At 35.4% G+C, this 16781-nt stretch overlaps 1 protein-coding gene across 1 annotated transcript in view; it reads right to left on the bottom strand.

Moving 5' to 3' along the window:
• LOC579043 (UPF0538 protein C2orf76 homolog) overlaps positions 1-16781 on the bottom strand; it is a 41705-nt gene that overhangs the window by 5456 nt on the left and 19468 nt on the right. The window contains exon 5 of the mRNA XM_030990423.1: positions 16511-16646. Coding sequence (XP_030846283.1) covers positions 16570-16646 — 77 coding nt within the window. The 3' untranslated portion in view covers positions 16511-16569. The remainder of the gene's footprint in view (positions 1-16510; positions 16647-16781) is intronic.

The raw sequence follows: 16781 nt of genomic DNA, 5'->3' as shown, positions 1-16781 counted from the left end.
AGAAAGTATCATATCCGTATTTGTAATAATCTTTCAGAGTCCAGAGTTAAAATATTTAAAAGCCTCGACCTGTATATTCCAATAACATTTAATCCTATATTCCTTATAAAACAATAACATATCTATACCAGAATTAAACTAAAATAAGGGATACTACCATATTTTTTCTAGTTTGAAATTTTGAGATGAAATAAACAATTGTGTCAATAGCACACAACAGTTGAGAAATTAAATAGATTAATAAACTCATTACAACAATAGGGTAAAAGAAAGGTTTACAGTGAACAGAGGAATTGGTTCAATGACTGCATAAAGGTGAAGAACCACTAAAACAATAGAAGTCTGCACACAATGGAACAAAGTTGAAAGAACAAAGACATAAAGTTATGGAATGTTAATAATTTTGCTAATGTAGGCAGAAAGCCAAGTATGGGATATTGAACCTCAAAAAAAAAAAAGTTACATTAAAAAAAAATGTTATATAATTTTTTTTTTGAAATTCACTTTCGCACCGAAGAGAGAGATGTTTGTTACAAGTAATAAAATGTTGACAATGGGATGTTGCCAAATGGTCAGGAAAGTACAAGCTCATTTACTGTTGTGCACAAAGATGAAGGAATTTATTACTAATCCCCCCAAAACAAATAAATGTCAATAAAAATAAGAAAAGACATGCCTCAAAGTAGCAATGTATCCATAAAGTTTAACGCTCAATGATCATCTGTTTGCGGCCACAAGCGTTTTAAATATTCAGGTTCAGTATCCAGCTTTTGGTAATATTTAAACACAAATCCTATTTTTCTAACCTAAATACTAATGATGAAATATCAGCATAATTTTGACCACATCATTCCCCACTATAAACAATTCACATGTTGTCTTACCAATGATAGCATTATTGGTTATGATTGTGTATCAAATATTAAAACAAGTAGTTGGGTACAAATAAACTTGATGATTATTATTCTACAGAGGTTAATAGAAATTATATACCTCACTTAAGAAATCCAGCCATCTGATTGGTCGAATTGCATTCATAAACTTCAACTGTTCCTGTAAAATTCCCGGTAACCATGCATAAAACATTTCAATATTTTTAATAACCATGGTTATTAAAACTAGATGGAATTCGACTGCGCGCAGTCGAAAATGATGCCTCCGTCATAGAGCAATTTTACAAACCAAAACAGAAGAAATTTTTCAAATTCAAGTTCAATTGTAATCCATTAACAGGTTCTCAGAATATCGTGATTACAAACAATTTCTCATATACATATATGACCCTTTGAACTTTGACCTCATGATCCTAATATCTACTCAGCTCATTGGCTCTGCAAGATATCCAGAGTTAAATAGTAATCCATCTGTCAGTTCTAATGAGAATGCGTTCACAAGCTATTTTTGCATACATAATGAGCCCATGACCTTGGACCTTATGAACCAAGAATCTACACAGTTCATTGGCTCTGCAAGATACATAAATGATCTAAGTTTGGCAGGAATCCATCAATCTGTTCTAATGATAACGCGATCACAAGCTGTTTTTGCATACATAATGGGCGCTGTGACCTTTGACCTTTGACCTCGTTACCCAAAATCTAATAAGTTCATCGGCTCTGCAAGTAACATACATGACCTAAGTTTGGCAGGAATCCATCAATCGGTTCTTGAGATAACGCGATCACAAGCTGTTTTTGCATACATAATGAGCCCTGTGACCTTTGACCTTTGACCTCGTGACCCCAAAATCTAATCAGTTCATTGGCTCTGCAAGATACATACATGACCAAAGTTTGGCAGGAATCCATCTATCGGTTCTTCAGATAACGCGATCACGAGCCGTTTTGCATACATAATGAGCCCTGTGACCTTTGACCTTTGACCTCGTGACCCCAAAATCTAATCAGTTCATCGACTCTACAAGATACATACATGACCAAAGTTTGGCAGGAATCCATCTATCGGTTCTTCAGATAACGCGATCACGAGCTGTTTTTGCATACATAATGAGCCCTGTGACCTTTGACCTTTGACCTCGTGACCCCAAAATCTAATCAGTTCATCGACTTTGCTAGATACATATATGACCAAAGTTTGGTAGGAATCCATTGATCCGTTCTTCAGATAACGTGATCACGAGAACGGGACGTACGTACAGACGTACGTACAGACGTACGGACGGACGGACGGACGGACGGACGGACGGACGGACGGACAACCCGAAAACATAATGCCTCCGGCTACTTCGTAACGGAGGCATAAAAATAGGTCAGTCTCCATGGTTACCCCATAGGTTTACATGTTAAAAAATGGTTTGAGCGATGGAGGATACCATACGTGTGCGAATAATTGGTCGGCAATTTCAATACAATTGAATCTCGATCGATCTTACCGACAATTTTATCTTGCATTGTTGACATGAAGACGAAAATTAACTCTCAAAAACAAAAAAACAACATCTGCCGATAGATCTTGATCTAAGTTCGTGCCAATATGCATTGCAAAAGTAAAAGAAGGGTCCGTTTCATGGAGCTTTTGCGAAGCATTCATCACACGCAAAGCCGGTTTCAATCCATTTTAATGTATATATAGTACAAAACTGCTAAGCATGTTAATAACGCGCGATGGCCGAGAGGTCTGAGGCGCTGACTTTAGTTACATCACCTTTTGTACGCAAGAGTTCGAATCTCATCTTGGACCAAAAAAAAAAAAGTATTTTTTATTTTTTATTTTTTAGTCTATTTTTTTTTCGGCATATAAAAGTATTAATGACTGCTTTAATATTCGAGAAATAGTTGTTTTCATACGCTCTCGGGAAGGTTACAATTGGGCTATTCCCCTCGGCAAGCCTCGGGGAATAGCACAATTCTAACCTTCCCTTGAGCGTAATAAAACAACTATTTCTCTCAAAGCAGTCATTAATACTATACTATTCTGTATTTTTTTGGTAGTTAACTTGTTTGAAATGATTTGTTGAATGTTACATGTATCTACATATCTATCTATCTATCTGTCTGTCTGTCTGTCTACCTATCTATCTACCTATCTATCTATCTACCTATCTATCTATCTATCTATCTATCTATCCATCTATCTTTCTATCTATCTATCTATCTATCTTTCTTTCTTTCTATCTATCTATCTATCTACCTATCTATATAACTACCTACCTATCTAGCGTTCTAGCTATCCATCCATCTATCCACCCAGCTAGCTTTCTATCTACCTTTCTATCGATCTATCTATCTACCTAACTATATATATCTACCTATCTATCTATCTACCTATCTATTTATCTATCTATCTATCTATCCATCTATCTTTCTATCTATCTATCTATCTATCTATCTTTCTTTCTTTCTATCTATCTATCTATCTACCTATCTATATATCTACCTATCTATCTATCTATCTATCCATCTATCTTTCTATCTATCTATCTTTCTATCTATCTATCTATCTATCTATCTACCTATCTATATATCTACCTATCTATCTATCTATCTATCCATCTATCTTTCTATCTATCTATCTTTCTTTCTATCTATCTATCTACCTATCTATATATCTACCTATCTATCTATCTATATATCTACCTATCTATCTATCTATCTATCCATCTATCTTTCTATCTATCTATCTTTCTTTCTTTCTACCTATCTATCTATCTACCTATCTATATATCTACCTATCTATCTATCTACCTATCTTTATTTCTTTCTATCTATCTATCTATCTATCTACCTATCTATATATCTACCTATCTATCTATCTATCTATCCATCTATCTTTCTATCTATCTATCTTTCTTTCTTTCTACCTATCTATCTATCTACCTATCTATATATCTACCTATCTATCTATCTACCTATCTATCTATCTATATATCTACTTATCTACCTATCTATCTATCTATCCATCTATCTTTCTATCTATCTATCTTTCTTTCTATCTATCTATCTATCTATCTACCTATCTATATATCTACCTATCTATCTATCTATTTATCTATCTATCTATCTATCTATTTCTCATTTCTACTTGCCAAACAATGAAATATTGAAATGGTCTTGGAGTGGATTTTGAAAGTGTTTGTGGTCATTTTAACTTAACTGGAGTTCTTTTAAATGCAAATACTTTGAGAGTTCAATTGTTCAAGTTATTATTAATCTGTATCTGTTTTATTTAATATTCTTTTTGTGCGAGTATGTCCAATTTTTTTCTTTCTGTCCAAACATATTTCAAAGCATGTATCAAACATGAATGATCTAAACAACTTCAACAACAAAAAAGTTGAACACTGGTTCATAGTGGCTCTCGATTGAACCCAACAATCACAACAAAGTTACGTTTCAAGTATTAAAAAAACGCTGAAACACCATGAACTCATCCTAACGAGCCCTCTATGGAATGCAACCTGGGAATCATGGTCCACTTTGTCTACAATTTGGTGCAGAGCCAAAAACTAAAAGAGGATGTTTGTATCACTTCAAATGATAAACTAGTTTCAAATGATTGACTCAAAGGAGAACACTTTTGTTGTTGTTTAAAATCAAAGAGAACAACAACATAAAGTTTTGCAATCAATCGCTAAATGGCAATGGACAATCAAGATCATCATTGCATGCATGTATTGTTCAAAAGGCTGATCATTAACCAATCAGAATAAGTGTTTTAAATGACAATTGAGTGACAGGGCCTGATTGCACTATCTCTTGTATTTGTGAATGGGGTCATACAAATTTGATCATGCAATCTTCTGCTTTTAAAAATCAGGTGAAAGGGATACAAACAGCAACATCAATTACGGTATAAAATTTAAAAAGTGGCTAGTAGCTGTACTATCCAACACACATAACACAGCTTGGAGCAAAAGTCGCTGCAAAAAAATCACCTGTTTGGAGTCAGAGGGTGGTAACTCATACCGTTTATACAGGGTTAACGCCCTTATTGCTCCAAACAGACAAAAGGTTGAATCACCGCCACATTAACTTTGCACTATGTAAGATACTAGGTCAACTGAAATGTAAACCATGATTTGGGAGTGGGAGGGGTGTACCGAGGAGGTGTGTGCCTCTCAAGGGCTCCATAAATTAACTTCTCCAGCAAATGTTTCTCACAAAAAAAAATTCGGATGAGATCCCCCGCCTTGATCTTTCACGCTGCATCCAGGCAAACATTTTACTCCTTCCGATCAATAAATAATTAAATGTGCCAAATATGTATTTCATGGGGTGATTGAACCAAAACAAAACAAACCTCGACAACAACATTCTCACGTCAATTGGAATGTTTCTGTTTCGTTTATCGGGACATTGTCAACAATTTCCCCCCTGCTAAAGGACATGATTATTGACTACCGGTAAACTCTCAGAGGTTTTCCTCTGTCATATTCCCAATTTGTGCTGATATATGTTATATCGTGGTGTCCTGGTCGAGTGGATATGTCACCAGACTGTGGATCATAAGGTCCGCGGTTCAAGTAAAGTCCCGCCGCGGCACTAATTTCCTTTGGCAAGACATTGATCTACATTTGCCACTCTCCACCCAGGTGTTAAATGGGTACCCGGTAGCATGCGAAAGCTAATGTGGTTAGATTAGCAAGTGGGCGCTTGTTAAAATGACGCCTGGCTGGAATGCTCCCCAGGGAGTGGCTAATGTGCATACATTGTGTGCGGGTAAGCCTGAATCTGATGACTGGGGTAATAATATATATCTGTAAATCGCTTTGAGAGGGCCTGCGGTCCTGAAAAGGGCTATTTAAGACAAACTATTATTATCCATCAGGACTCTACATTTAAAGGCGCCGATGTACATAAAGTCCTATAAATTTGGCAATTTTAACAACCCGTAAAATATGCAGGACAGACCCCCAGTGGAGAAAGTTAGTGCGAAGCCCTAATTTTCACACTTATATTATTTGAATTCTATGAATTCTAAAATAGAACTAATATCCTGTATTGTACTTTGTAATTACCTAAAAAACCTACCAAGAAATATTCTATGGTTCCTTTTTAGTTGGAAAGTCAGAATATTGGCAGCAGCAGCAGGCGAGTGGGGGTCTTAAGAGCCACTAGACACTATGAGCTCCTTGGAAGGGCCTGATTCAAATTAGTACGCGAATTGAGTTTGTATTTTACTTCAAATTTTACTTTGCTTAGTAATATGTGTTAACTCGTATTCAGATCATGTCTGAGCATTTTCTTGAATATCTGTGCTGTATCATCTGACAATAATTGACTAAAGAGTGTGGTACGTTCATACAGTTTAAAAATATTGAATGTTTGTAGGCTTTGAAAAAGAGATTTGGAGTCTGTTCTATTAAAGTGTGGTGAATGTAATTGCTCTCATTACTATTTTTAAACTTAAATATATACAATTTAGATCACTTTTGTACGTGCTCCCCCATACTTCTACTCCATAAGAGAGGTGAGGCTGTATAAAGCCTTAGCCTATATAATAACAAAAGTATATTCTTTGCGACAAAATGTCTCAACTTAAACAGAAGGCCCACTTTATTCTTCCATATGCATTTTTTGGTCTAAATATGTTCTTTCCATGAAAGGTGACAAACTTAGACCAAAGCTCCAACTGAATACTAAAGGCCAAAAACTTAGTTTTTAACAATTAAATTGAATACCAAGCCTAAAGCTGTACATGTACTTGTAATTGCGACTCAAATGACAATCCAACCCTTGTAATAAGTTCATACAAATCATAGAAAAAGAATGGCAAAATTTTGAAATGAATTGGACTAATAATAAGAAAATTATAAATGTTTGAAATATGAGTTCACTACAGCTATGCAAATCTCAAATTGGAAATTTGCAGTTTCTTGTGTACACAAATATTACTGATTTCTGTAGTTTCTCCAAAGTGCTTTAACCCTTGGGGCACTACTCTAATTATATCATGAAGAGTATATTAATACAGGCCCTATAAAAAGAAATGACTATCCTGAATCATATATTTTTTTTAAATTGAAATTTTTAGTCATCTCGTGTGTTGGAAGAAATAGATACATTCTCGGCCACTCTATCACAGAGACAATGCCGATTTAGCCAATTTAGAAGAGCCCATACCTAAAGTGTTAGAAACTTTCAAAATTCATAACTTTCTCTTTTTTCTGATTTCATTGCAACTTTCACCAGTATGCTTTCCTGATTATTTGGCTTTCTTCTAGAGTAATTTTCCACCAATGTTGGTGTTCCCATTAATCATTAGCGTTGGTATCCCAAGTAGACTAAAAGCACACTTGTGGGCTAAAATCGCACAGTCCTAGTGACACGCATTGCTCTTCCCAAGATAATAGTATCCTCTATTTTTAGCCGGGTGTGAGAACTGGAGTAAAGACACTCTCGAGGAATCCCATGCTCAGTCCCAGATACAAACATCCCTGTCCTCACGTTTACTCTTCGTTTGCATTTTATACCAGGACCCACCTCTTGTGAATGGCCTAAATAATTTGAACTACACACACGGGGCGCAAAACAAACACAATACTTGTAAAAAGAGGGGACATATGTCATGTATATATATATTTTTATAAAATTGAGTCGACATAATTCTGGCAGCTTATCAATGGCTGGACTGTGAATGATGGATTATTTGACCTTGCTAAAGAGACATATACTTTAAAAGGGAAAACCCCTTCTTTACAAGAAGATTGATCTGGTCTTCTGCCATAAAATGAGGAACAAAATTATGATTCCATATTAACTGTCAAACAAAACAGTTTATTCTCTGGACACCTATAAAAGCAAAAACATCTGAGGTTTCATAATATATTTTCATTGGATCAGCCAACATATTTTGTGACATATTTATGAACATTAATGATCATAAGAAGGATAAGTAAAAAAACCTTTTGTTTTAACAAGAGCAGCCCCTGACCAATAAACAAGAGCTGTTCATAACTGAAATGATTTACGGAGGAGAAGTACAAGTGGAAAATCACAGATTGAATGGCTCAGAAGATATATACTACAATCAGAGTATCATTGGGGGTTGGGCTTCCAAAGCCCTGCCCACAACAGGAAGGTTGGAAACTCCCACCTTATGAATATGCATAACATTCATTTCAAAGTGCACGAGGTATAGCATGGTACACTGATAGCTTGTATACAATGCTGATTTCGTAATGTACACCTGTAATCAGATTAAAGATGCAATCTTCTTTCTTTAGGTAAGAGCAAAGAATTGCTTTGAAAGATTCATTAACGATAACAAAACTATGTAGAAGAAAATGTCTGCTTTTAAATCAAATCTGAATCTCAAGAGAAAAGCAATGTATAAAATATATTAAATCATTTAAAAACAAATTTCAAAATACATTCATACATGTATTTCATCTTACACAGTCTGAATTTTAATGTTTATGTTAATAAACTATGGATCTATTGCAAAAAGGACGGAAACTCTGTCATTAGGAAAATAACATTCTGTTGGTATCATGAATAATGACCCAGGGAGACATACATGTAAACATAAACTTTAAAGGTAAAGACCAGTTATGGTCATGCGATTGCATTGTGAAAGAAACGTTGCGGAATGGATCAGAAAAGGTTGATCATCTAGCATCTAGCATCTAGCATCTGCAAGGTTCTGGAATCATCAAAATGATAAGAAATTTGGCCCATTCTTTGTAAAGTTACAAGCACTATACACAGAAAGATGTATATGGGACTACCCTATATCTCTCACAGACCATGAGAGAAACAAATTTACCAAATATATGAATTAGTATGCGGTTTCCCGGCAAATTTTTTATCATCATGTATTAGTCAAAACATATCCTTTCACATGATTGGTAATGAGAGCTTCCATTTCATTTTTGAAATTGGGGCGTTTCCAATACTGGTCTTTACCTTTAATACACAAATTCTGTAATTTGCCTCCAAGCACCTATCCCGTTGTACTAAACAAGTTATAGGGCCCATGTCTCTGACCATAAGAAAGACAATTATGTCGTATGGATATATATCATTGGACATTTATTTTGAGAGGTTTGCCATTACCTTTATGAAATGAATATTTTCTTCATTAGTAACCAAGGAAATAGAAATCTATAAAAATTTGTAAAATGTTAGTACAAATCAAATGGGAGAGATGGAAGGTAAACCATGGGATTGCCAATTTTTGTTCGATCCATTACAACTTAAAAAACAAATAACCTTATCCCTTATCGGATTATCCTCAACTTTCACTGACCTCTTTCTCTTAATTTTGTGTTTTCAAACATTTCAATAGGATGGACTTTCCTTTTAAAGTAACACACATTTTGGTGATTTCTAATAAGACTACTCCCCCCCCCCTCCCCATGAAATTGAAACATGTTGCAGACTTGTATTTTTTAAAACTGTCCAATTAAATATATCTAGAACAGGATATCAAATGTTTGTGATAAAGCTCCTTTTTTCAAATTTTCTATGAAACGTAGATGGCAGCTAATTATGCTGCCACTGACAACACCTTGGTTATTCACTATCTCTTTCATGTCAAAGAGGGCGTTAATTTACCCTGGTATCAACTTGCTTTAAAGGTAAAGACCAGTTATGGTCATGCGATTGCATTGTGAAAGAAACGTTGTGGAATCGATCAGAAAAGGTTGATCATCTAGCATCTAGCATCTGCAAGGTTCTGGAATCATCAAAATGATAAGAAATTTGGCCCATTCTTCGTAAAGTTACAAGCACTATACACAGAAAGATGTATATGGGACTACCCTATATCTCTCACAGACCATGAGAGAAATAAATTTACCAAATATATGAATTAGTAGGCGGTTTCCCGGCAAATTTTTTATCATCATGTATTAGTCAAAACATATCCTTTCACATGATTGGTAATGAGAGCTTCCATTTCATTTTTTGAAATTGGGGCGTTTCCAATACTGGTCTTTACCTTTAATAGAACAAAACAAAAATGAATGATTACCGGTAAGGTAAGTGAGAGGAACAGATCATTGCTGCTTGCAATGGAAATTAGAGTTGTCAATTACTATATTTTGATAAATCACAGTTCTACAAATTGATCATTTCTCTTGATTCATACAATTTTCTTGAAATTCTTGCACCAATTTTCTCTAATTTTAACCACATGTAAAGACAATTTTATATTATGGTGGTTTTCCTCTTAAAATGCAGGTGGTGGGGGGGGGGGGGCATTTCATCAATGACAACAATAGCTACTAATCATTCTAGAATTGGTCTCCTGAACTTTATGTGGGAATAGGTATTGGAGATGGCTTCAACCCAAGAAAATCTGTGCTGAAAATACATTGGGATAAATTGGTGGGATGGGATGTTTAGTTCTGATTATCTTTTTTCCTTCAGATCAATGGCATTAAACTAAGGTATTACAAAGTTTTGGTATGGGGTCATGATTTTGGTTCAAATTAACATAATGGAGGCATATGCGATCCTACAATATTCAGTGATCGTTGTCGCGATTGAAATCGAGTCTAAAGTTATGAAATTATAAATAATAAACAGTTTATATTGTATAGCTCCCTCTCAAGGTCAAGATATTAATTTAGCTATGAAACAATGTTTCTTGACTAAAATCGACCAATTAGCTATTCCCGTTTGGAAATTATATATCACAACTACATATTCTGATATTTTCATGGTCGCAGCTACCATTGTACGGCCATAGGCGCTATTTGAAAATTATCAAGATTTACCGGGAGCACCGGTAAATTGGTATATTCAATTTTTCTCGAAAACAGAAGTGTTTTAGGGGCTAATTTGTTTAGTGCATTTAATACATCCACAGGGGCATCCAAATATAACAAAATTATAAAATTCACTATCCACCCAATTTTCAAAATTTCCCAAAACTTTGTATTACCTTTAACATATTCCATATCTTTTTCCACTTTATCACTCAAAGCAGCGTTTCACAAAACCGTCCTAACTACAAGTTCGCAGACAACCAATTAAAACATGTGTATTAAATTTAACACATGTTTCAATGGGATGTTTAATTTTATAGTGAACCTGTTGCACTTATGAAGGTTTCGTGAAATGATGCCAAGGAGACTGATTTAGTGCCAATGATCTCGGTCAAACAGGATCTAGAGAAATCCAAACTTAACAGGCATAAGAAAGCAGTAAAAACAGAGAAGAAGACTGGTGAATGTTTGAATTAAAGTGGCATGTTCAGTTATCGCTGCTCTAGTCATCGCCATCTTGGTTCCGAAGATCGACTTCTAATTTGCATACAGCTGTCAATCAAAGTACGCGCGGCCTGGCCTGCCTTCGCCAAGCCAGCTGATCGCTGACGATCGCGACGTCACGAAAGTGGGCGGAAACAGCAGCCGAATCTTAGAGCCGAACTGCGATTGGCATTACTTCGGCACATGTATGCGATAATCGGTATTGTCCGGGCATTCGGAACATGCCATCTGCGTAAGAGCCGTATTCTGTTGGTGTCAATAGGCAGCTAGCACCGTCCGCCAGCGGGTACGTATTTTGAACGCCCTCTGGAATACGGGGAACATGCCTCTTTAAATCTGACCAAAAAATAAGAAAGTTAAGAATTTTGAAAGTTGTAATCACTACACGAATGGGCACTTCAAGTTTGCTGAATCGGTAATGTCACTGTGACAAAGTGCCAGACTACTCTCCAATTTGTTTCAACACAGAAAATTATTAAAATGACAATTTTTCAAAAATGTATGATGCAGGAAGGGCTTTTCTTTTTAGAGGACCTATAATGATATGCTAATAATCCTATCTGTGATTAGTACTTTGATACTTTGATTAGTGCCCCAAGGGAGAAGGCACTTAGGAGAAAAAGAAAAATTAATGATTTTTGTACCTGACAAATGGGAGAGTTGTCTCTTGACAACGTCACACTCCACTGACTAAAATGCCAATGCTAAATTCGCATGGATTTAGTGATCTCACATTTCAAACATTCTCAACTCCCTTATTAATTAACAGCCAAAAATGTTCATGATCAGTAACTGATAGAAGATCATTCATATAGATCAAAAACAGCATTGATCCTAATACTGATCCTTGTGGAACACCACAGCCTGATTTATTTAAAACTTTTGCTATTCTGTTTCTCTTATTCTTCTGCTTCCATACCAATGAAGTGATTATGAGGGTTAGATTACCCTTTAAGTTTGATAACTAATTTGATATCCAGTCCTCTCTTAAAGACCACAGGGGTTTATTCTTAGAATAGAACTTGTACAGCATCACAAAGGATTACAAGGGAAGATGATCGTTTTTTAATTCAATTTACCAAAGAACTTTAACAGGAAGCATATATATGTACAATGTATTTTCAATTGAGTGAAACAGGGGATAGCGAAAAGGTGCCAAGGAAGCTATATTCTACTCATTGAAATCAACACAGAAAACATTATTATCCATTAAAGTCACTTATCTTTTTTTACATTCAGATACTTCTTAAATATCTCAATTTTCTATGAGGAGTTGTTCTTACTGATGACCTCCATGTTAATGTATAACCCAATTAACAAATATATAACATCTTTATTAAAAAGTAAAAGAAAAGCAGAAAGAATTAAACTGATTTAATATTTTCAACAGAAAACGTCTCAACCTACAGACTATTTGCCCCCTCGCTTGGAAATGTTACGTTTCAGCATTGCTGCCCAATGACGTCAAGCATCGTACAAAATGAGGTAACAGAATTGGGATAAAGTGTCAAAGATCTCATTACCGTCCTCAATTCTGAAAATCGTTTGACCCAGATCCCGGCATGAGGTCACGGATGAGGCGGGCAAAAGACCATCCCTGGGTGGAGCAAACCAATGGAATACACTTACCCCCATCATACTTTATATAGTTCAATGCCCTAATTGCATTTGTACGTATTAACCTGTCCGCACAAACATGTAAGATGAAGTTACAATAACTTAACTCTCTGTCTATGGGAACAGCATAGTTCCAAAATGAACTACGGTATATGTATTATGGGAATGACAGAATTATTTACTGGTATTGCTTCATAAAAAGGCTAAATCAGGTTAAAAATGATATTAAAATATATATATATATATATAGGAAGCTGCACATGTATATTGCACATGTACTTGTATATATAATCCATTTTCAACTTCACTTTTCCTATAAAACATATCAAACCTTTCATTTTGACAATCCCCCCCCCCCGCCTTCTTTTTTGTTGCCCCACAAGTAACAGTTCTGTCTCTCCCACACACTATTTGTTTTCATGATTTCATATTTTTTTCTCTTTTGTTGTGTCACTAATGTACTATTCATGCACTAACATGGACTTTATGTAATGTACAAATCAATCACTTTCTCCAATCCTCCACAATGGAAGGACTACAAAAACTATACAATTGAAGATGTATTACATGTACATAACATATTTAATATTTATAAATTTAAAAAAAGTATTTTTGACCAAAATTGGAACATCGTGAGGGTTAGGTGGGTTGAAATTAACATTTCCATTTGTTTAGGATCAGTAGAAGATTAAAATTTTGCACAACTCAATGTAATGTTCCGATTTCTTAATTTTAGCTGATGGAAAAAGACTACCTGTACATATACTATACATCTAAAGGCATATTACATAGCACATTCAAAATGTATATATATCACTAGAAAAAGATTTGACTCTGTGCAGCCAAAAATATGCCTCCGTCTGCAACATAATCACTATATTTCAATTATCGGATTAAAGGTAGTTGCCCTCATCATAAAGAACGAAATGGAATAGAGTTTAAAAGAAGACAAGAAAAAGCAAGAGCAAAATACTTGGTCACTTAAAAGAAATACATGATTTGAACTTGATTTACACAAAGGCGGTTTCTGCCTTTAAATCTTTCATCAAAGAATACATCTCCTTTATAAAGGCAAGCTATTTAAAGGCTCAGTTTGCACCGATAGATTTCACAAGGCAATCCTATTTCACAATTGCACTTTCATCTGGAGGGCTGTAATAGCTGATATGATAATGACTACACCATAACTTAAAGGTGCTGAAGGGAGCTATGGGAAGAGTTCAGAAATAACCCTAAGCCTTATTAGTTTCATGGTCTTATTATGATCTCATTCTTCTCATATCTTCTCTTGTGTATCAGGACAACTGGTCATGTTATTGGCAGAAAGTCATTAGCATGAATGCGTGCCACAAAGTAGTTTGTGATACGCAAATTTAACTAATTTCTGAGGTCTTGACTGCTCTATAGATATTATAAAATTTTAAAACATGACAGGGATTTCTCTCTGTACTGACTTATAAAAAGGAGGCAATAGATTAATGCAAGTAGCTTGGCATCAAATAAGCACAGTATCTTTTTTTGAGTTATGGGCATTTTAATGCTAAGACCTCCCCCTCACAAAAAAGGCCCCGATTACCAGTACAAAAGTACTTTACGGGTAATCGAGTAAGAAAAGGAAGGAGGGAGGGGGGATGGTGGGGGAACAGTTGTCCACGAAAAAATTATCTTTATTTCTTATACAATATCAAAGTCATTATCATTACACATTTTTTTCTACTCCTTCTTCCTCCTCCTCCTCCTCCTCCTCCTCCTTCTTCTTCTTCTTCTTCTACTCCCTTTCCTCCTTTTTTTTTCCTTATCATCATCATTATTGCTATTATTATTTAAGAACAAACAAGAAACTAATTTAGATAATCTTGCATCTATCTTTAATTTCCCCTGATTTCCTTTAACCAAAAATAGTATATTTGAAGACTGACTACAGAAGTCAATTTAATTCAACTGCAGTGACATAATAATATCTTATAAATAACTGCTTATGACCATTACCTTAAAGACCTGAGAAACCGATCTCCCTTTTAGTGATTGTTAAGTGCTATAGATAGACTGCACAGTAAATGCACTTTGTTTGGCTATCACCCCCACAAAGTGATGTAACGGCACATTCAATAGATATGCAGATAATGAACTTTAGGGCCCCTAGCAACCTGGCAACGGCTCTTAGATTTACCAATAAACGTGACAATGTTGTGGGCTGGCATGTCTGAAGCATTCAATAGATATCAGAAAAGGGGAATTTCCCTCAAGTGTCGATATCGTGTTTGCATTCATGAGCATTTCAAAACATCTGGGACGAGAGCAATGGAGTGGAAATATGAGATGCAAGACATACAGGTGTAAGCCCTGTTCAGACTCAGGGAGATTTATACAAGACTCGTATAAAGAAACATTGTATAAAGAAACATCGTACAAAGAATCAGCGTATATAAATAACTGTGACAATGAACCGATATATATAGCGAAACTGGATAACAATATCATATAAAGAATGTTGTATAAGAAACCAGTTTGGATAAGGTCAGTTGACATGATGATGACACCTGGCCAAACATGGAAAAAGGGTAATCTCAATTCTTGGATAGTGATACATTGAATTCTGGAAGTCTGAAAGGGGGGGGGGGGGAGGAGGATGGTATACAACCAGACAATGATGGGGTGGGGCACGCAGAGTGTCAATCCTCAATCTTGAAAGATATTTTTAGAACATATATGGAGGTGGAAGAGAAAACACTTTTAATATACTGATGGGAATCAGCACCGAACGTTATTTTCTTCAACAAATTTGAAAGATGGATGATATTTATCACCTTCATATACGAGCAGAGATAATGGGGAGTGCTAATAAATATCATATAAAGGCTCGATCACATATGCTACACTATACATTTCTTATGTGCATGTGAGTGGCAGGTAAGGATGATAAATTTAGCTGCTACAAAGGTGCTACACGTACATGTATAGCTGTCTTTGTGTTTTAAGATACAATAATGTTAAGTGCTTTATGCATAAAGTATGCTTTAAACACTCATACCGTATTAAACTGCAGTAGTGTACGTAGCATAAGAGAACAACAACATTACTGGTAAACCAGTCATCTATTAAAACATTACTTATCGCTGGTATTTTGTACACAGTATGTTGAGGGTGTTACATTCACTTTTCATCAAAGGAGGAAAACAAGGAAATTCAAAAATGAGAAAGAAAGCAAGAGAGAGAGAGAGAGAGAGAGAGAGAGAGAGAAAGAGTTGGAGAGAGCAAGATGACAAAAAAACCCACATATACAGCACATAATTTAGATCTTTAGAAACATATCGTTAGACTGACACACTGATGCTGAGATACATGTACAGTACTCTGACTGAAGAAAGAAATTTAGGCAGAGCAACAGAGAAATATAGGGAAAGAGAGAATAACAGAGAAGGGGAGAATTGTAGGGACGGCGGAGAGAATTATAGGGAAGGGGAGAATTATAGGGACGGAGATAATTATAGGGAAAGAGAGAATTATAGGAAAGGGGAGAATTATAGGGAAGGGGAGAATTATAGGGACGGAGATAATTATAGGGAAAGAGAGAATAACAGAGAAGGGGAGGATTGTAGGGACGGAGAGAATTATAGGGAAAGAGAGAATTATAGGAAGGAAAAATTATAGGGAAGGAGAGAATTATAAGGAAGGAGAGAATTACATGGAAGATGCAGAAACCAAGATACTTACATGTACATGCGCTCAATCTGTTCCCAGCTGATATTTCTGTATGGAGCTTTAATACATTTTCACCATACCACTGTGGAGTCAGTTTTGTACTGCTCATACTCTTTTCTATTGAAGAAAGAAATTTCCGTCTCGTTCTCTGCAACCACAAACATACAAACAAAGAAAATGTAAAAACACACCCAACATTTTCTCAAATTGGAAGAATATGCAGACACAGTACATTTAGGTATATAATATTCTTACCCATGTATCACATGAGTCAATATATACA

This window comes from Strongylocentrotus purpuratus, unplaced genomic scaffold (assembly GCF_000002235.5).
Source record: "Strongylocentrotus purpuratus isolate Spur 01 unplaced genomic scaffold, Spur_5.0 spur5_scaffold_19, whole genome shotgun sequence".
Classification (NCBI taxonomy): Eukaryota; Metazoa; Echinodermata; class Echinoidea; order Camarodonta; family Strongylocentrotidae; genus Strongylocentrotus; species Strongylocentrotus purpuratus.
This window is presented reverse-complemented; position numbering and strand designations above follow the sequence as displayed.